Genomic DNA, 21,478 nt, shown 5'->3' on the forward strand with positions numbered 1-21,478 from the left:
TTTGTATATGCTATATAGGCGCTAAAATATACTTTCGGTTCTGTTGAATGTTAATTTCAATTGCGATAAATGCATTACATTTATAATATTGTGTGTTAATTTTTTTTCAAATGGGTAAAGAGACTTAGTCATTTGTATATTAAAACACATTGATAAGTTGACACTACAAAATGTAATGGGCCTTTAAGAAAGTCACTTGGCATGGAAATTTGATTTTAACTTTTTGTGTGCTAAATTTTGAATATACTTTCCGTCGTGCTACGTTTGCTATTTCGATATATCCATTTTTATCAAACGGGGGTGGAGGGGGGGGGGGGTGTTAAAAGCTGTCAACAAAGGTAATAAACTTATTAAACTGCTAACATGATGTTTGTCAAATTCATATATCATTTCAAATGCTTAAAGGTATTTGAAAGATTTTGAAAGTCATCGTTGAAAGCAGTTTTTCCATTTAAATCTAAACAACACATTTTTTTTTATATTTTGCAACATATTTTTTTAACTATTTTGGGTTATGTTATTTTTGTAACAAACAAATAAAACTATTTTCTGTAATCTCACTGAGATGTTTTCCAATTCTAGTTACAATACTATAACTCTTGTTTGTAATATTCTTTTGTGCAATCATTATTTATATGCTATTAGTTTTATTTATGTATTTTCTGTTTGTTACATATTTCTTAACACGTTTGTTCTCTATTTAAGTTGAAATAAGTAAGATAACTCAATTTTTGGATCACACCCCCAAAGATATATTTTTTAAAAGATACTTTCATAAAAAAAGGCTTTCATAGCTGTGATAATTGAATAAAACATTATTTAGTTATGCTTTTCGCGATAAATTATTAATGATAACAACCAGTTAAAAAACATTGTCTAGGTATTAATGAGTAAGCCTAAATATTATAAGTTTCTTCCATGGCCGAGAGTGTAAGATAGGTTCATTCCAATCCGAACGTAGAGTGTTTTGCGGCAACGAGGTTTACCGAGTTTTCGCTGAACACCCTGCGCGAGGGTCGGGATTAACCTATCTTACACGAGCGGCAATGGTGACCAATAAAATCGGTTTTGGAAACAGGTTTGAACCGGTTTAAAAGTGTGGTTCACTCGAGGGCCTTCCACACTCGACAACAAAACCGGTTTCAATCTTTTGTAGTATTTATTGATGACATGGAGCACCAAGGTTGCGTGTTTGGGTCCCAAAATAGAGCTCTTTGGTACGCACTTGTACGCCCTCGAGCTCCACTGAACCGGTTCAAACCGGTTCGGTTGTCGGATGTGGGTGGCCCTCGAGTGAACCACGATTTCAACCGGTTCCAACCGGTTTCCAAAACCTGTTTTATTTGGCACCAACGTACGCAAACTTGGCTAATGTGCGCAACTTTGGTGCGCACTTAAAGCTCTTGTAACTGACTGAACCGGTTCAAACTGGTCTGGTTGTCGAGTGTTGATGGCCCTTGAGTAAACCACACTTTTAAACCTGTTCAAACCGGGTTCCAGAACCGACTTATGTACGCGAACCTTGCCAAAATGCGCAACTTCGGTGCACACTCAATGGCCCTTGTAATCGATTGAACCTGTTCAAACCGATTTTGTTGTCGAGAGTGGATGGCCCGTGAGTAAACCAGAGCTTTCAATCGATTCAAATCGATTACAAAATTCGATTATATCGGGCAGCACTGTACGCGAAATTGGCTCAAAAAGAGCTTTATATGTTCGCACCTAAAAGCCCTTTTAATCGACTTAACAGGTTCTAACCGGTTTGGTTGTCAAATGTCGATGGCCTTTTAGTGAACCAAACTTTTTAACCCGTTCAAACCGTTTTCCAAAACAGATTTTAAGGGACAGCGTTGTATGCGAACTTTGCCAAAACGTGCAACTTTGTGTGCACTTACGGGCCCATGTAATCGACTGAACCGGTTCAATTTGAGTTTGTTGTCGAATGTGGATAGCCCTCGAGTAAACCAGAGATTTCATTCGATTACAAAAATCTATTACATCGGGCAGCGCCGTTGGCCCAAAATAGAAAATTTAAGTACGCACTTAAGGGCCCTTTTAATAAACTTAACCGGTTCAAACCCATTTGGTATTTGAGTGTGGATGGTCCTTGGGTGAATCATACTTTTAAAACCTGTTAAAACCGGTTTCCAAAACCGATTTAATGAGGCAGCGGTACTCGAATTTGGCCAAATCGCACAACTTTGGTGCGCACATTAGGACCCTTGTAATCGACATGATGGGTTGAATGTACTGTGATTGTCGACAGTGGATGGCTTTAAGTCCAATAAGGGAATTTCAGATCAAGAGCATTGTCTAGAATTGTTCGACTTTACATATCAGAGAAACCGCCTGCCAACATCAATACACATCAAACACCGACTGTTGGAATATTCGTAAGCGCCCTTAAAAACCGGTTCAAACCGGTTTAGTGGTCCAGTGTGGATGGTCCTCAGACGAAACGCAGATTTCAATTGATTTCAGATCAATTCTCAAATGCGAAATTGGATCTAAAGCTCGACTTTTGCTGCCCATTTCAGCGCCCTTGAAATCATATAGAACCGGTTCAAACAAGTTTGTTTGTTGGGAGTGGATGGTCCCCGAAGGAATCACACTTTCAATTGTTTAAATCGATTTTCAAAATCGATTACATCGAGCAGCGCCAAATTTACCCCAAAACGCCCATGAATCAACTGAACCGGTTAAATCCGGTTTAGTTGTCGAGAGTGGATGGTCCTCAAACTAACAACACCTTAAAGCCAGACAAAACTGAGCAGCGCCGTACGCGAAATTGGCCAAAAATACGCACTTTTTTGCGCACTTAAGCGCCCTTGAAACCAAATGAACCAATTCAAACCATAGCGTGAGTCTTTTATTCAATACACGAAATGTTAATACAACGTGGAGCTCAGTTCCTATCTTCAATGGTAGTTGTATTGTGTGAGGCTCAATTCCATGCTGGAAAGGAGATGGTATTGCATGAGGCCCAAAACTATGCCTGAATGGGAGTAGGATACCGTTAGACTCAATCCCATGTTTGAATGGAAGTTATATAGACTGAGTCTCATTCCATGCTTGAATGGTAGAGTTATTGAGTGAGGCTTAATCCTATGCTCGCATGGATGAAGTGAGGCTCAATTTTTACTTGAATGAAATTATTTTGACGTGAGGCTCAAGTCGATTATTTAATTGCAGTAATATTGCAATATGTTTAATTCCATGCATGAATAAAATTAGTAGTGCGCGAGGCTATTTTCAATACTTGAAGGGAAGGAGTATACCGTTTCGCCAAATTCCATGCCTAAATGGTATAATCTAGCGTGCGTCTCAAATCCATATTTCCATGGTAGTAGTATTGCATGAATCCCAATTCCATACTTGAATGGTAATAGTATAGTATTAGAGTCATTTCCTTGTTTGAATGGAAGTAGTTTCAGGAGTTTCAATTTCATACTTGAATCGAAGAAGTATTGTGTCGGTCTCATTTCCATACTTGTATGGAAAAAGTTTAGCATGAGGCTCATTTGCATGATTAATTGATAGAAGTAAAGCGCGAGGCTTAATTCTATGCTTGAAAGCTACAAGTAGTATACTTGCATGATACTCATTCCCAAGCTTGAATGAAAGAAGTGTGGTTGAACTCCCTGCTCGCATGGAAGTAGAATAGCATGAGGCTCAACTCAATGCTTAAATGGTACAAGTATAGCGTAAAGTTTAATCCGTGTTTGAATGGAAGTAGCACTGTGTAGGTCTTAATTCCATTCTTAAACGGTTGTACTATAGATTGAGATTTAATTCCATGCTTGAATCGTAGAAGTGTAGCTTGAGGTTTAATGGTAGTAGAATGCCTAAATGGATTTTGTATAGCATCATGTTCAGCTCCGGGCTTGAATTGTAGTATTATTGCGTGAGGCTTAATTTCGTACTTAAAGGGTAGTATATGTAGAGAAGCGTGAGGCTCGATTTCATATCTAAAAGGTTATATTATAGCGTGAAAACCAAGTCCATGCATAAATGGTAGAAGTTTATCATGGAACTCAGTTCCATACTCGAATGATAGAAGTATTGCGTGAGGCTCAATTCCATGCTCGATGGAAATTATATAGCGTGCGGTTCAATTCCAGACTCGAAATGAAGTTGTATAGCGTGAATCTCATTTCCATAATCGAACAGTAGTAGTATAGAGCCAGTCTCAATTCAATGCTTGAATGGTAGAAGTATAGCGTAGGTCTACATTCCAAGCTCAAACGATAAAAGTGTAGCGCGATTCTCAATTCCATGCTTGAATGGTAGTAGTAAGGCGTGTATCTCGATTCCCTGCTTGGATGGTAGTAATATATGGCGTGAGTCTCTATTCTAAGCATGAATGGCAGTAATATTCCATAAGACTCAAGTCCATTTTAGTATGAGAATAGTATAGCGTGAATCTGCAATCCATCCGTAAATTGTAGTAGTACAGAGTCAGGTTCAATACAATACTTGAATGGTAGTAGTATAACATGAGACAAAAATCCACGCTTGTATGAATGTTGTATAGCATGAAGTTCAATTCCATGCTTCAATAGAAGTATTATTGTGTGAGGTTCAATTATATGCACGATTGGTGGCAGAATAACGAGATGTTCAATTCCATACTCGAATGACAGTTGATTTGCGAGAAGCTCAATTCCTTGGTCGAATGGAAGTGGTATAGCGTGAGGCTTAATGCCATGCTCGAATGGTAGTAGTATAGTGTGAGGCTAAATTTCATGCTCGAATGGTAGTCGTATAGCGTGAGGCTCAATTTAATGCTTGAATGTAAGTGGTATAGCGTGAGGCTGAATTCCATTTTCGAATGGTGGTAATATAGCGTGAGGCTCAATTTCATGCTCGAATGAAAGTGGTATAGCGTGAGGAGGCTTTATTCCATGCTCGAATGGTAGTAGTATAGCGTGAAGCTCAATTTCATGCCCGCATGGAAGTTGTATAGCATGAGGCTTAATTCCATGCTCAAATGGAAGTGGTATAGCGTGAGGCTTAATTCCATGCTCGAATGGTAGTAGTATAGCGTGAGGCTCAATTTCATGCTCAAATGGTAGTAGTATAGCGTGAAGCTCAATTTCATGCCCGCATGGAAGTTGTATAGCGTGAGGCTTAATTCCATGGTCGAATGGAAGTGGTATAGCGTGAGGCTTAATTCCATGCTCGAATGGTAGTAGTATAGCGTGAGGCTCAATTTCATGCTCAAATGGTAGTAGTATAGCGTGAAGCTCAATTTCATGCCCGAATGGAAGTGGTATAGCGTGAGGCTTAATTACATGCTCGAATGGTAGTCGTATAGCGTGAGGTGTAATTACCGAAATCAAATGGTAGTACTGTAGCATGATGCTCAACTGCGTTCTTAAATGGTAGCATTTTAACGTGAGGCTAAATTACATTCTTGAATAGTATAAGTATTTCGTGAGGCTCTCTTCCATACACAGGATAGGAGAATAGCGTGTCGCTAAATTCCATGCTGGAATGGTAATAGCATAGCGTGAGCCTTAATTCCATTCTTAAATGGTAGAATTATTGCATGACGCTAGATTCCATTCTCGAATGATAGTGCTATAGAGTGAGGCTCAATTCCATGCTCGGATGTGAGAAGAATTGTGTCGGCCTCAATTTTATACTAGAATGGTTGTAGTATAGCATGAGATTCAATTCCATGATTGAATGATAGTAGGATAACGCGTGTCTATATGGCATGCTTGAATAGAACAAAATATTGTGGGCGGCTTAATATGCATCAAGAATTGGGTGAAGATTTCAATCAGGTCTTTTTTAACATTCTGAACTTTATTTTCACATGATATGCCATAGATAAGTGATTCTGACTTGGAGAGTCAAATAAAGTTTATTGAAGTAAACGTAAATAAGAAATAATTTCCGCCGATTTATAAATCATTGAATTATTTTCTTCTCGAACATACTAGAAAATTATTGAATGCACTACAGTTTTAAATAAGAAGATACAAAACAAAAATCAAACACATTTATTCGTATTTGCAGACACAAAAACACGACTTTTTAAGTATTCATACATTTGTTCAAAGGTTTCACTAGCATGACATTTTCAAATTATAAACATTATACTGTTGAATAGAAAATATCGAGAAATATAATACTTCTTATAAACATTCACAAGAATGTCAATCTCATCAGAAAGAAAATATTTGATGAAGTACTGCTTATATTCTCAATTGGCATGATAGCATGTCTAGGATCTAATCTCACAAATGAATGGGTACTCGCTGGTGCAGCTTCTATCGCACCAAGTGTAGCCACCCTGTTCAAAGTCAATCACTCTGCAGAGTTCCGACGAACCATTGGACGGTTCACCGGTAAGCCATTTCGAGGTCACGCCATTCGTTTCCGGATCGTGTCCGTGAATAAAGCTCCATTCCCCTCCCTTCTGCGATCTTTGTCCATCTACCCACAGTACGTCGATGTTTTCAGAAGCGGCTATTGCTATCGCCTGATTCCATCGATCTTCCGTATCGGTATTAAGGATATGACCTCCGTACTTCTGGCAAGACTGTTCAGCTGAATGCTTGTCAAGTTTAAACACATGGAGGCTGAGGCACAGTCCACCTTGGGTAAAGTTAAATCCTGGTGAGCAAAATCCTTCACACAGCGCTGTCTCATTTTCAAAGGTTTTCCTACCGCTCTTAACACAGTCTTTCTGTTGATACCAGCATGGTCGTGACCTGCTCCTAACACCGAACGTTGCCGATTCAACTGCAGAACACAGAGACCACGGTGACCATTCACTACACGTTTTGCACATTTGTTTTTCTATTTTGCGTTCCATGTTTCGAAATGCATGTCCAACAAGTTTCATAAAAGGAGAGTTCATATTATCTCCAATTTTTATCAGGACACTTCCGTCAATTTGTTGCTCAGGAAAAGACAATTCGGTTTCGTTTTCGGCGTCAACTGAAAAGGTTCCGCCTATCAAAATGTAAATAAAAATGGCGAAACGGGCTCCCATTTTGACTCACTATTCAATAACAATATGTTTTTTTAAATGGCTTTATAGATGGAATCTGAAAGCAAAGTATGTTTCATTAAAACTATTGTTAAGTGGACCAACATGATAATTGCCACATACGTAAGTAGCCTGGGCTGGAACGGAATTACATGCCATCGAAATATTGGCATGTAAAGAGATTGTGAAGGGTTTGGTGCTATGAAATTACGCGATGTGGCATTTAAGACAATAAAGAACATAGTTATTGCGTTGGTTCCGAACTCAAACATGTTTTTCATTAAGTCTATGTACGAGTGTATAGAAGTAATGACATTATTCGGTTTCTTTTAAAGAAATACAATACAATGAACAATACAATATGTTGATGCAAATTTACTTTAATAATCAACACCAAAAAACATAATTTGTATACGGATAAAACAATATAAGCGATATAAGAGCCTTTTAACTGGGGAATTCATTGACACGTAGCTATTAATTAAACAAAACAACTTTTAAAAAGGCTAATATTTTGTATCTGGACACAACTCATATGCCTTTTTTGTTTTGAGCTTTAAAGTCATATGAGTAAAACATAATACTGCATTAAATTTAAAAGATTTTCTTTTGCATCAAACTATAATGCGCCCTTTAAAAAGTATGTTAAAAACATTACTTTTCCAGCATAGTGTTACACATAGCAGTAATCACACACTTGTGTTGTTCATGCATATGCCTTTGTAGTATTTTGAAGCTTCTTCTCACATCAAGGAGACTTAAATTCCCACTTTGCAGTCGCTTTGCATTACAAATTCTTGATGCATAGTTATTATTCTGTGATCGCTCATCTTGCACGCACGCATTTACGAAACACATACATTGTATTGCTGGCTAGTGACAGGTTTTGAAGAATTCAATGGTCATTGTCTTAACTCCAACAAGTGAATTTCAGATCAAGAGCAGCGTCTTTAGTCAGTTGTTCGACTTTACACATCAAAGAAACCGCCTGCCAACATCGATACACATAAAAGAACCCGACTGTTGGAGTATACGTTTACGTATCAACTGGAACTAACAACTGAAAAAACGAGCTCAAAAACCAAAGTAATGCACCCATACATGTACAGGTAACGTTAGTTTCACATCAATCGACTCATTTCACCGTAGCTTTGAATGACGCTCGCAAGATCGTGTGTTCTGACAAAACTATTTGACGTATAAGCCGCCGTTGCGGAGTTACAAATTAACGGCTGATACTGATTCATCTCAATTCACACTAGCATTATAACGCATATAGTCTATGTAACTTAACGCTGACACAATATAGTATGTGACCAGTAGTAATTTTATCTCGACTTTTCATACTTACTAGAGCTACGGCGTCGGCGTTGTTTTTGCATGTAAGCACCATTAAGTCCATCGTCGGATACCCCCGATACACGCTATGCCTCGTTGTGTAACGTGGGCAATTTGGCCAGGAAAATCTCGTAATCATGAATAATTAAGGAGGCAGTTTTATTGGACTCGCAAAGAACCAGATGCATAACGGTTGAAAAATACTCTGGCGATCGCCGGAGTTGAGCCGGGTCCGTTTCCCTGTACAATAATAATAAGCAGCAGAAAAAAACCACACGGCCATAGAGGCTACTGACCCTGTGGAGTTTTTGAACAATATTTGAGTGTAACTGGCAAATGCATTGGGAAGGAGAGTTATCTCTCCTGCTTCATGCATATTCATAACAAGAGCTGTCACAGGGACAGCGCGCTCTAATATTCCGCCACTTTTCAGTGTAAGGATTGAAAAGATTTGGCGAAACATGGATCACTGTAATATTAGATTAGATTTCAATGCAATACATGATGTACGGTATTTGCCGAGATATTAAAATAAATGTTGTTACATGCAAACTTTTAACCAGAATTTCTTAGTCCAATAATAAAGGGCCATTATTTGTAAAATACAGTTATCTAACTTGGTTATTCAAGTTGGTTGGGTGGTTGAGTATCATTGTATAAAGTCTCAATGCAATACATGAAGTAGTTGCTGTTATATTAACCTATGTGTCATACATGCAAAACCTTAATCAAAATTTCTAAATCGCATTATAAAGGGGCAAAAATTATATAATATGCAAAATAGAGTTATCTTTTCTGATTTATTAAGAAGGTTGAATGGTTGGGAGCCTGTGTATTAAGTTTCAATGCAATACATGATGTATTCGAATTTATATGTCGAATAAAAAAGGGCCATAATTTGAATTTAATACAAATTCGAGTTATTTTACTTGGTTATTTAAGTAAATTGGATGGTTGAGTACCATTGTATAAAGTCTCAATGCAATACATCAAGTAGTTGCTGAGATATTAACCTATGTGTTCTTACATGCAAAACCTTAACCAGAATTTTTAAGTCAAATAATAAAGGCCCATTATATGCATTAAATTCAAATAAGTGTTATCTAACTTTAATTTAGTAGGTTAGATAGTTGGGAATACATACAATTTCAATGCAATGCATGATGTATTTACTGAGATAATGACTTAAAGGTGCTTACATGCAAAACCTTAACCAAGGCCCACGCAAACGCCGACGCCAACGCCAAAGCTTATGTGAGTAGTAAAGCTCTCCTTATTCTTCGAATAGTCGAGCTAAAAAAGAAGATTTTGTCAGTCAATAGTCCCATGGTATGCATGAAGTGTTACGGAAGAAAGTACCGTGGTTGCCGACGATGCTTTAAGTCATTTTTAAGGCAAATGCATCAACATTGCATTGAAACATTACATATGTGTTTGCAATTATCTGAACTACTTCATTGGTGACTGGGGAAACTGTTTTTCAGTTTGTTGCAAGATTGAGACGCCATTTAAACCGCTGGACTAAGCTAGCCGAGGTAGCTGAGGCATATGAGGCGTTGATAGACCTCATGATTTCGAACGATTCGTACAATCATGTTCCACAAAATTGGTTCTTTTCTTGAAGGAATGTGTGCCTCCGAGCATCGAAGAAATAGTCATGCTTGCAGAGCAATACTTGGCGGCACCATGACAGGCAGAGTCAAATTCCATGACAACAGGCAACAGTTCAATACGGCTCCAAAACGAGTACCAAATAATAGGCCTGAGCAAAAACATAGCTCCAATCCACCTCGGTACGATAAAAAGCCAGCAAATCAACGAACATGTTTCCTGTGTGGTCGTGATGAGCATGTTGCAAAGGATTTTCAATAAGACAGTAAAATAAGCCATGATAAAGCGGGTTTGCAGACTAGAAAAATTTCGATTTTAACTATTCTGTTTTTGAAGAAAATACTGCAGATGGGGAACTAAAGCTCGCAAGTAGTGACAAGGTGCCATTGGTCTCAGGGGTTTGCACTATTATGTCCATTGCAGGCGAACGGAATTTGGCACTTAAAGACGATTACGTTGGCTCACAAACAGTCCGTGTACGTCGTGACATTGGATGTAAATTGAGTGAGTCGATCATTGGTACAAGACGACCAATTGCTTAACAAGGGCTGTGTCATGATAACCATTGATGGAGCCGGAAAAGTCGCAAAAATGGCTCGCTTTATTGTTGATCTCGTCATCTTTCGAAGACGAACTTGATGCAATGGTTCCAAAACCTATGATCTGTGATTGAGTTATCGGAAAGATATCGGGCGTTAGAGACAGCTTAGACCCGCAATGAATCCCGCAGCAACAAACGGTCAAAGTTCCAGTGATGACACGATTACATATACAGAGTGCTGAAGCTGTTTTAACCTTTGATTGCCGCTTACTCGCCTACGCCGAGAGAATTAAGCTCTGTTCAAAATGTCATGATCACAAAGAATGGGAACAGGTTCTTATATGAGATAAAAAATATAACCTTATATCGTATGTTCGGCAAAACCGAGGTTTAGAAGCTTTGCATGCATTGCAAATTGTTGTACCTACTTCGCAACGACAAACAATTATGGCTCTAGCACATGTGTCAATAGTCGGTGGCCAACTTTCTGCAGGGAAGTCTGAAGATAGAATACAGGTTTTACTGGCCAGGGATCACAGGCAATGTGTCGCGCTTCTGCAGGTCGTGTGATGTGTGCCAAACAATAACACCAAAAGGACAGGTTGGGAAGACACCGCTTGTTTACATGCATGTGATTTACGAATCATACCACAGAGTCACTAAAGACTTGGTCAGACCTATATCACCAATATCGGACAAGGCAACAGGTATATTTTGATGGTGGTTGATTATGCTTATCACTACCACGAAGCAGTAACATTGCCTAGAATAGAAGATGTGTGAGTGGCTGAGGCTTTGCTAGAGATATTTTGTCGGATAGGGTTCCCGTCAGAGATATAGAGTAACAGGGACTCAGTCTTCTTCCGAACTAGTGCAGGAGGAAGCTCTTTTGGTGTGTGTTTGAAGTGTATTCAATTATGTCAAAAAAAAGAAATGTCTTCTCAAGAGTATGCTGAATCGCATGTGCCAGGAAAGGCCCAAGGATTGGGATAGATACTTGCCAGCGGTATTGTTTGCATACCGAGAAGTACTCCATGCGAGCACTGCGTTTTTGCCGTTTGTACATTTGTACGGGAGGACAGTATGATGTCCCATGCAGGCATTGAAGTGGTCGGAAGCAGAAACGTACGAGTATGTTATTTAACCCGTAAATAGCCTAGAAGAAATGTGCAAGCTTTCCCGTGGCAAGCCTATTGTCAGTGCTTGATATACAAAATCACCACTATAACCAACAAACAAGATCAAGACTGTTGCAGGCTCGTGACAAAATGCGTATATTGCTGCCCACTGACCACGATAAACTATTATTACAGTGGAAGGGACCGTATCTAGTTTAAGATGTAGTCAATAAGGTAGACAGCTTGAAATACCCGATATAACCAGAGGCCATGGGACGTACAAATATATGAACACATGGCCTATCTTGATAGAGTCTCAGCGATGCCAAGTTAAGAATATGCTTCATTGATACAATGATATTTTCACAAAAAAGCCTGGTCACACCAACCTAGTAGAGCATTATATTGCTCTTACCACTGAGGAATTGATTCGTGAGAAGTAATACCCCATCCCGTGTTCAAAACGAGTTTACGTTAAAACTAAGGTTCTGTCTATGTTAAAGCATAGAGGGATAGAACCTGCAAAATCTGAATACAACTTGCCTGTTGTGTTGGTGAAAAAGAAAGATTTAACAAAGTCGTTTTAAATTGAAAAGAACAATACTGTGACATATTTCGACACGGAACCAATGGCTTAAATAAATATATATTTTCCAAGTTAAAGCCTGACCGGTTCTTCATGAACATTGATCTTGCCATAGGTTTTACTGGCAAATAGATGTGGAAGAGAAGTCTAGACATGTTACCGCATTAACAACTCAGTCTGGGACCTAGAAGATGCCGTTTTGTATGATCAACTCAGGTGCTACATTCAACTGAATGATGCGAAACCTCTAAGAAACCTGCGTTCAAAAGAGAAACTATGCGGATGATAAACTTGGACACACGCAAATATTAGCACTGTCCTCCCATACAACATAAGCATACATCCTTACTCAGGGATTTGTTCGATCGCAACAGACAGACAGGCCTCACGGCGCACTCAACAAAGTGTTTTATGTGTAATGGGAAAGTTGGTTTCACAGGACATCATGTTGAAAAAGGTGGACTGGGAATGGAACAGGATAAGCTGTACAAAATGTAAACGCTCTAGCGTGGCCTATAGATGTGTGTTATGATAGTGGGTGTATGTGGTTGTTTTGATGGTGGTATCAGGCATCCAAATTAATGTTAAGCCGAGCAGTGTTAAACTGCCCATCATGAGTGTGTTGTTGTTCAATTCGTTCTTTGTTCATGCACAAATATACTCCGCGTGTCGTAATGGACAACCTGAGTAATCAGGTTTACACAATATTAAGTGATTTGTCTTGGAATTCTTTCGATCTAAGGTATGAATAAGTGTAGGAACCCTGGCTTCCGATACACATACGGATGCAATCTAAAAAAACGACTTTACTTGGATCAGGTCGGTACAAGCAAGGAACCTGCAAGAGTTAAATACTGTCAATATTGCAAACAGCTATTTGAAAATGAATAAATGATCTGGAAGCTGCATAACTAACATCAAAGTAGATCCACAAAAGAAGACCTGGGATGACAGTGACTTAACAAGTCCCAACAACTACAAACTGACCGCATTCGTGAATTGGATGGAATACTTCAAGTACGAACACACACGGTATGGCAAACATATCCGTCCCTTAACTAAGGAGAGGGTAACCAACCTAGGAAATGAAATCGTTCTTTAAAATCTCCAATTTGTCATGGCGGGAAAATGTATGCTTTTAATACTTGGAAAACCCCACACTAAAGTCCACACAACAATACATACCTCAATACAGAAAACATAAAACTTAAGTTATCAGATCATACCTTATCTTATATAGGACTAGTCTTTTCCGAAACGACGTTTTACACTAGTTTGGATTCTTACGAGTATGGACTTTTCACAAGGCAGAACTTGTCCGAGGTCGATCCTCCTTGCAAAGTTAATTCAACCTAGAGCTAGTGCTGCATTGGTGAAAAGTCCATACTCCAAGGAATCCTAGTGTCAAACCAACACCAAGGCTGTAAATCTACGTTTATCGTCTGGCTTTTTGCAATTTTGGACTGAGTACTATTATTTTACTTTGACATAACGTAGGATGGCCGTGTTAATTTTAAAACTCATATGATCGAGTATATACCCAACTTTCTCAGAACTCGAAAGCCTTAAAAAACAACAACATCGTATCGATCATGAGTCCACACTTGTGTGACCCTTGGTCTCGTTTCAATAAGATATCTTAAGTGTTAAACTTATGCTTCTCCGGAACACTCAAAAAGTTACAAATAGAATCTATTCGATAATTTTTCTAATTATGTTTATATTGAAACTCAGTAATAGTTTACTGATCTGTTCTTACACAATTATTATTTTGAAAAGCATATGGGTCGTAACGTAGTTAATATTATAGTGGTAGGTAACCTTGCAAGTCAAAGGTCGGCGTTTTTACCTTTATCTTTGCCATTTAACAAATAGCGATAAAAAAGGAAGCGGGAAGTTAATATTGCCTTAAACTGTGTACTTTGTGAATAGATTTCGACATCAACAATACAAGGTTAAGTTATAAATTTTAGAACAGAACGACGCTCTTCTTGTTACTAGTTTATGTGTATTAAATTTTGATTGCGTAATTTAAAGATAGAGTGTAAGTAATTTGTAAAGAACGAATTCGTAGAAAATGGTTGTGAAATATCAAGCTTACAATAATAGTGAAAATGCTCACAAAGAATGGAATTGACGGACAAATGAATTGGCAGCCCTCAAAACTTTACCAAGTTTTCGTTCATTTTGAGATTATGAATGAAATTGAAGGCGACAAAAGGTGATTTTTTTCAGTTTTGTTAATGAGATTATAAATCTTGTAAACTCATTTTCAGTTATATCCTATAAATGTCAATACTAAGTTACTTGAATATATTATACAATGGATTGCAAACTGACAGATTAAAAAGCTATTTGAACCGGCGAATAAAGTACGTGGTGCTGTACGTGTTCCGACAGTGTAGATTTGAGATGTCAGTAAATTGTATGCATAGTTAGAAGACACCAGGATAAAGACACAAACCCATTTATCAGGAAGAGCGCGTGAAATCCGATTTCGGTGGGATTGTGTGAACAATGTGATGATAAAGGGGTAAAGAAACTTCAACACTTCCTCTTTCGTAGTCTAAATAGCCAATACGCAGTAAAAACTAGGTGCCATTATCTTCCTATAACCAGCAATTTGGTATTGACAAATAATAAATGAGAATGCCTTTATGACTTGTAGATAATATTATTCGTAAAGCTTATAAAATCCGCAATTGTGCTAATTTGCATATGTGTGGGCAGGAATTGAGATAAATCAACAGCAAAAGCATAACGCTAACAAAACTTCAGAGACCTCAGCTATTCGTTTTCCTTTTCAATTTTCATCATACTTTGATATTAATTGCGGATTATTTTCTTTTTCTTTTCAATACAATCATATTTATAGTTCACTTCAAAACGGTGCGATTTACATGTTCATTTCAAAACAACACAAATGTGTTATCAAGGACACAGTATCACAAGGGTGCGGACGAATGCTTTATTTTGGTAAAATCAATTTTTGACGGAAATCAAATTCAATTTTCAGAAATAATGTATAAGTTTTCTGTTTTTCTGTGTTTTCTCTTTTGTAAACTAAGGAATAATTTTCTAACATTTTAACGTTTTACTTTTTCTTATCTCATAATGCAGCAAATGGATTGTATTTGTTAACTTAAAACGAAACGAACTGCATATAGCAATAAGATAAGAAAAGTCGTGAAAGTATGTCAATATATCAACGTAGTTTAATCCCCGACATCGTGTGTCTCTAAATGAATATTTATACAGAATATAAGAGGAACTGGGGATTTTCCAGATTTGTTCATAGAGCATGTCAGTAAACACAATTAACATAAAACAAATTAATATCAATATAATGTAACATCGCAAAGAACGTAAAAACAAACACAAACCAAAGAAAGAAAAACTGTTCAATGTAAGGAGAATATAAATATGTTGTTAGATACTTTGTAATAGAAAGTTCTTGTTAATCTATGTAATATTTCTTATAACAGTATCGAAATTAACTCGCATTAAAATGTGTATCATAATCAGAATGTATTGACGTTAGTAAGAAATCATGTTGGCAATATAGTTTAAACATACAATGTTATTCAGAATGAAAAGTGATTATATATTATGGCATAATATAGACATTCTAGAGTTAAAGGGATAACAAAGAATGCGAAAATGCAGTCGTTTTACAATTGTGTACTATTCAGTTTCACCATTAAAACTATGAGTATTTCTGAACCGCTTTGTACAGTTGTCAGTCAAAGCAAATCATTTCTTATTTTCTTCTAACACTACATTTGCCATGATCTTGAAATTTACACGTGTTCACGTTTATTTTAACTAGTTTTTGAGTGATCAAACTCCCTCTTGTCCGACCAATTATAAATGTATATTCTTTGAACGGATATAATCTTAACGAATCATCCTAGGCTTTAACTAAACAAGAACTTTTGACTCTTTTCGTCTCGTTTCATTCCATAGACCTGATAATTCTGCATTAGTATGGCGTCTTATTTCGTTTCTCTCAGTTTGTTTTACACAGGAATTTTAACTCATTTTATTTAAGATAACATTGAACAGAGTGGCATATACTTTGTCAATCTTATCATGTTTCTCTGGCATATTCGATCGGGTCTATAATGTTTAGAAACGATAACTCAGTAGGTATACAACCTTGAATTGTCATCAAATTTCGTTTCAACTTAAGCTTGCCTTACTGTTATTGTCGTTATCTCCTCATCTCAAGTTGTCCGACGGCAAAACACACAATTCGCTTAGATATTCTCAGAACGGATGCTTTTTTGATGCATTGTAAAATTATTTACATCCTGGTTTACCGCCACAGGCATTGAAAAATCCGACTAAAACATTATACTGGAGTAAGAGTCCGCGCCATTTATCATAGCCTTATAATCACGGAAAAGGTTAATCTGAGACAAAAGGTAAGCATGTTCTCCAGCTGCCGATTCTAGTTTGAGCATGAACATAATCGTTCTTTTTATAGTACGCTTCCGTCGTATGATCTTTCTATAATGCACTACTATAGCATTATCATTGTAAATTCATTGTTTAAACCAAATTCATCAGATACTTGTTAAGTGGTATCACAGTGAAATAACTTTTGTTTTGATAAAATAAATGAGATTCACAAAATGATGAAAATCAATTGTCTACAGCGCTAAGTAATTCAACATTGTCATTAGTATCCACAAATATTACTGTAATGTTGTCAGTGTAATGTATATAACAGACCCAAAACGGGATGGTTTAATATATTTTTATTACATACATACAGATACGCACACGATCTTGAATCTAATCAATAACTGAACTATCAACATGCATTCAACTGTTAGCCAGAGGTGGGCTTATCATACACAGGCGGGTTTATTAATACTGGGCTCTGATTGGCAACTACAATTACGGTACAAAATTTTCACAGCGACACTTAGACAGGGAGAATTCTAGTAAAAAGTGCTGATCCCTTGTCAAATTCTCGGGATAATTAAGGGATGTTTTCTCCGCTTGCTATTACAATATATGTGGACATCTAGAATAAATGTACTGCAATACACAAATATAAAATTAATCATCAAGTATGACATAATCATTATAAACAGTTAAACACTAAAACAAAGCATGGTAACTTCAGACACATTGGTGACATAAAAACAAAATGAATAAAAAAGTAATGTAGACGTAAAATATAGGAGAAGACAATGGTCTTACTAGAAGACACAATACTAAAACACATATTGTTTAAAGAACGGTAACACTCTATAATAGTATCCATAATTATATATCATCTCTATAATGTACAAATGCACGGTAAACAAGACATTGATACACATGCTGGTTATCTCTAGGAAGCGTAAATAATAATTCGTTACTCAATTGTATATGACAGATTTATCACCTCAAACACGTTGTCGTTAATAAAGCATGCACAAGAGAAAGGGTGTACCTATTTTGGTCCAATTCCCTTTCTTGTATGCTATACAATCTAATAAACAGTTTCGGTCGTTGAACGAAGAATGGCTGAACAAACAGCGTCCCAGTTACTCTCCATTTGGTAAGTGTCCTTCTCATCTTTGACCCACATGATTCTTGAGTTGTTTTTAAAATATTCTCTTATATCGGGATCCATTTTATCTTCGGGAACATGTTCTTTCACCATTAGTATCACAGGTATTTGTAATTCCATTGCTGTATTGAACTCAAATAAACACCAATTATCATCATCGGGCCTGCAGGAACCTTCTGAGAGAATAAACAACATTGATTTACATTTAAGTATTCCATCCCTTATCACGTTTCTTAATTTGCCAACTCCCATATGCATTTCACTAAAATAAACTAAATCTCGTTCCGTTCCAACACGACTTTTCAACTTTTCATTAAGGGATTCATAAATGTACGTTTTTACAAAATCTTTGTCATTTCCACTAAAATTTAAAAAAAACTGCGAATGTATCGACGTGTTCATCTTGATTTAGAACACTAACCATCTCGTTTTCTATAAATACGTCATGTAATAAACGACATTCGTCTTCTTTTTGCTGTTTGTGCTGCTGATAACGTTTTAGAAGCTTCTTGGTCACACATCCAGAAACAATAAGTAAAACGAACGATGAACTGCATACTATAATAATGAGCATCTGTTGCCAGTATATGCTGCTACAAATGTCTTCGAGCTCAGCAACTGTTGCGTTTTCGACTAGTGTAGCCTTTCCTCTTTTTCCTGAGCAATAAATGATGCTGCTGTCGACAATGTTCCTCATGTTTTGTACAATCCAATTTATTGCAATCAAATCGTCACACTTTGAGCATTTGATAGGATTGCCGGCCAAAAGAAGTTTATTTGATTCTGATTTATTGAGGTATCCTGAAAAATTCCATTTTGTCGATTTATCTTTCAAGTTCAGATTATTGGATGTCAATGAAAGCACCACTAAATTCTTTAAGTGCGTCAACGGGAGAGAAAATGCAGTAAACTCATTGTCAGACAAGTCAAGATATGACAACTTTTCGTTATTGGAAAATACAAGTTTCGGAAGCACTTTCAAACCATTCCCAGCTAGATTAAGAACTGACAGATTTAAAAGAGCTTTAAACAGACGAAGAAACTGCGTAGTGTTGTTTTCCGACATCTTAGATAAACGATTTCCAGCCAAGTTTACTTCAGCTAGTTGTGTGCATGATGACATGAAGTCAGGACTAAGGAAAGAAATTCCATTTTCTGCTATATCTATCCTTTCAAGTGGACAATCATTCCATTGAAGTGTGACATCAAGTACATCAAAGTTGTTATACCGTGTCCTGAAGTATTTCCAGTTTAAAATTCCGAAATCGATGCCAACGGAAACATTTATTAAACTTACCTCACTAAAGGATTTCCAGAATCGATCGTTGATGATACTTTCTACATTACGAAAGGGTGTGACGTCCCTCATATTTGTTAAATTTAAATGTAAATTCTCCAAACGATTGGTAATGAACCACGTTGTTGATCCAATTTGCATTCCACTTATATCTATTACTTTCAGCTTTTCACATATGCCATCGTACTGATAACGGTGTCTGTCATATTTACTAACTCTTGAATCAGTCATGTTGATGTATTCTAAGCTTCCACATGCTCCCGATAATGCGCGAATGTCATAAACAACGCCTATTGACTGCAAATATAATGATTTAATTGGCCGGCGGGACAAAGTTGTTATTAAAGCACTGTTAAAACTAAAGACAGTCGACAAATCTCCCGCCTTATCCAAAACAAGCGTCTTTAAATTTGGCAAAGAATCATTCGATGCAAAGATATCACGAAGATCTGAAGCGGTCATCCGTAGCGTATCTGTAAGATTTAATATCGTCAGGTTAATGAGACCGACAAACGAGTCCTTTTGAACGGATGTCATTATATTTAAACACAACGTCTTCAATTGGATTAGTTGTGCGAACGCATAGGACATTAAATACACTGTAACTCTTACTCCTGGTGACTTCGTAAGTTCCAAGCGTTCAACTTGTTTCCATGTTTCGCTCTCGAACGATCCATTACTAATTGTAAACTTTATATTCGATGTAAATTTCACAGTGATAATCTTATTTCCATGAGGGTCAGGTAGTATTCCATTTGTACAGGAAAACTTCCCATCATCTTGACTAACACACATTCCATGAACGTTCGAATGTTTTAACAATACAAATGATACAAAAATACATATAGTATTTATATTCAACATTTTGTTATAACTATTCACTTTACCCAACTGAAGAGTCGTAAGTCGCTTAACATTGCAGCATGTATGTACAGAAATAATTTCTCTAATTGCTTAAATAATCAATACTGAACACAAGTAGTTTCTTTTGAAATCTTAGGTATGGTTAAATGTTTTGAAAACTAAGGTAAGTTTAAATGTTTTAAACTTCCTTATCAATTATCTGAATATCCAATACGAATCAAATTTACTTATTCTACCAAAAGTTAAAGCATAGGGCAAACTTTGTAAGTTATAGATGAAACGAAAATATTCCAGACTTCGAATGCAATAATTCATTGGAAATAACAGCGACAAACCCACTAGATAAACAATTATCGATATCTATGTTCAGATGCGCAAGGTGCAATGCCAAACCGATATTTAAATAAAGACAGACAACGTCGCATATCCTTAAAAGCCAACACTAAATAGTGTCTTGTTCATTTACTCCATGAAGATATAAAACCAGACAAATAAAGATATGTTACCAAACCACATAATCAGTCTCCGAAAATAAAGGTAAATCGTCTCCATGTATTTCCAAATAATGTATTGATGGCATCAAAGACCCCTTGTTTTGATTTTTCATAACGTTTGGTCACGGGGTTCAGAATTGTTAAATTAAACAACTTCTGTTTTGACATGAATACACGGTTCAAAATCTTACTTAAAATACTTGCGATACACGAATTGTAAGTATGTGGACGATGGATTTGGAAACCCTCGCCGATTCAATAACGAAATCATATTACTATTAGTATATTCGAATCAGGTGTTGCTAATTTTCTCGGATAAATCTTGACACATTAATGTTTTCAAAAACAAAAACGAGCTTATCATATTCCTATTCATGGGATGTTAAACTAAACGCAACTGTGACTGAATGTTCGATACTTTCCATGAATGTCATTCAATCATCAATGCCTTGTGGTGATTGCTTTCATTTTCAAAATATATCAGAAGAAATTTAACACGACAGTTGATTAAAGTAGTAAAGATATATCATTCTTGCATAACGGACGTGTATATCCGGTCATGTGACCAGTGCTGGAAAACCCCATCTTACATACCCCATGTAAGATGAGTCGCGCGCAACAACCGCGCCACTTCTTATTTCATTTATTGTATGGTTTATGAAAAATAAATTATGCCATTTCAATAAAGCACAATCAAATGTATATGTTTACAGGACTTTTAATTAAAATTGAAAATAAATAATCGTAAAAAAGGCTATTTTAGTTACTGCATTCTATGACGTCAGTAAACAACTTCGCACACGCTTTTTGGTGTAATTGTACAAAAGTTCGTTTTCAACGTCATTTTTACACAAATTGATAATTTTAGATATACGAGAAAACTTATCAATCATGTTTTTCCGGTCCGGATAGAAAAATCCGACCCTCGGGCACGCTGCGTGGCCGGTACCTCGGCAAGCATCGTTACCGGCTTACGCACGTGCTCTCGGGTCGGATTTTTCTATCCGTACCGGAAACACATGATAGATACTTATAATATATCAACGCAGTTAAA

General features: G+C 36.9%; 1 protein-coding gene across 1 annotated transcript; it reads right to left on the bottom strand.

Moving 5' to 3' along the window:
• Nucleotides 1-16,948: 16,948 nt before the first annotated feature.
• On the bottom strand, nt 16,949-20,015 carry LOC128233862 (uncharacterized). The gene is made up of 2 exons (XM_052947730.1): nt 19,067-20,015; nt 16,949-18,570 (listed from the first exon to the last, which is right to left on the bottom strand). The coding sequence occupies exons 1-2, from the start codon at nt 19,928-19,930 to the stop codon at nt 18,493-18,495; spliced, it is 942 nt and encodes a 313-aa protein (XP_052803690.1). The 5' UTR covers nt 19,931-20,015; the 3' UTR covers nt 16,949-18,492.
• Between the last annotated feature and the right edge of the window lie 1,463 nt (nt 20,016-21,478).

The sequence above is a fragment of the Mya arenaria genome, chromosome 5, assembly GCF_026914265.1.
Source record: "Mya arenaria isolate MELC-2E11 chromosome 5, ASM2691426v1".
In the NCBI taxonomy this organism is placed as follows: Eukaryota; Metazoa; Mollusca; class Bivalvia; order Myida; family Myidae; genus Mya; species Mya arenaria.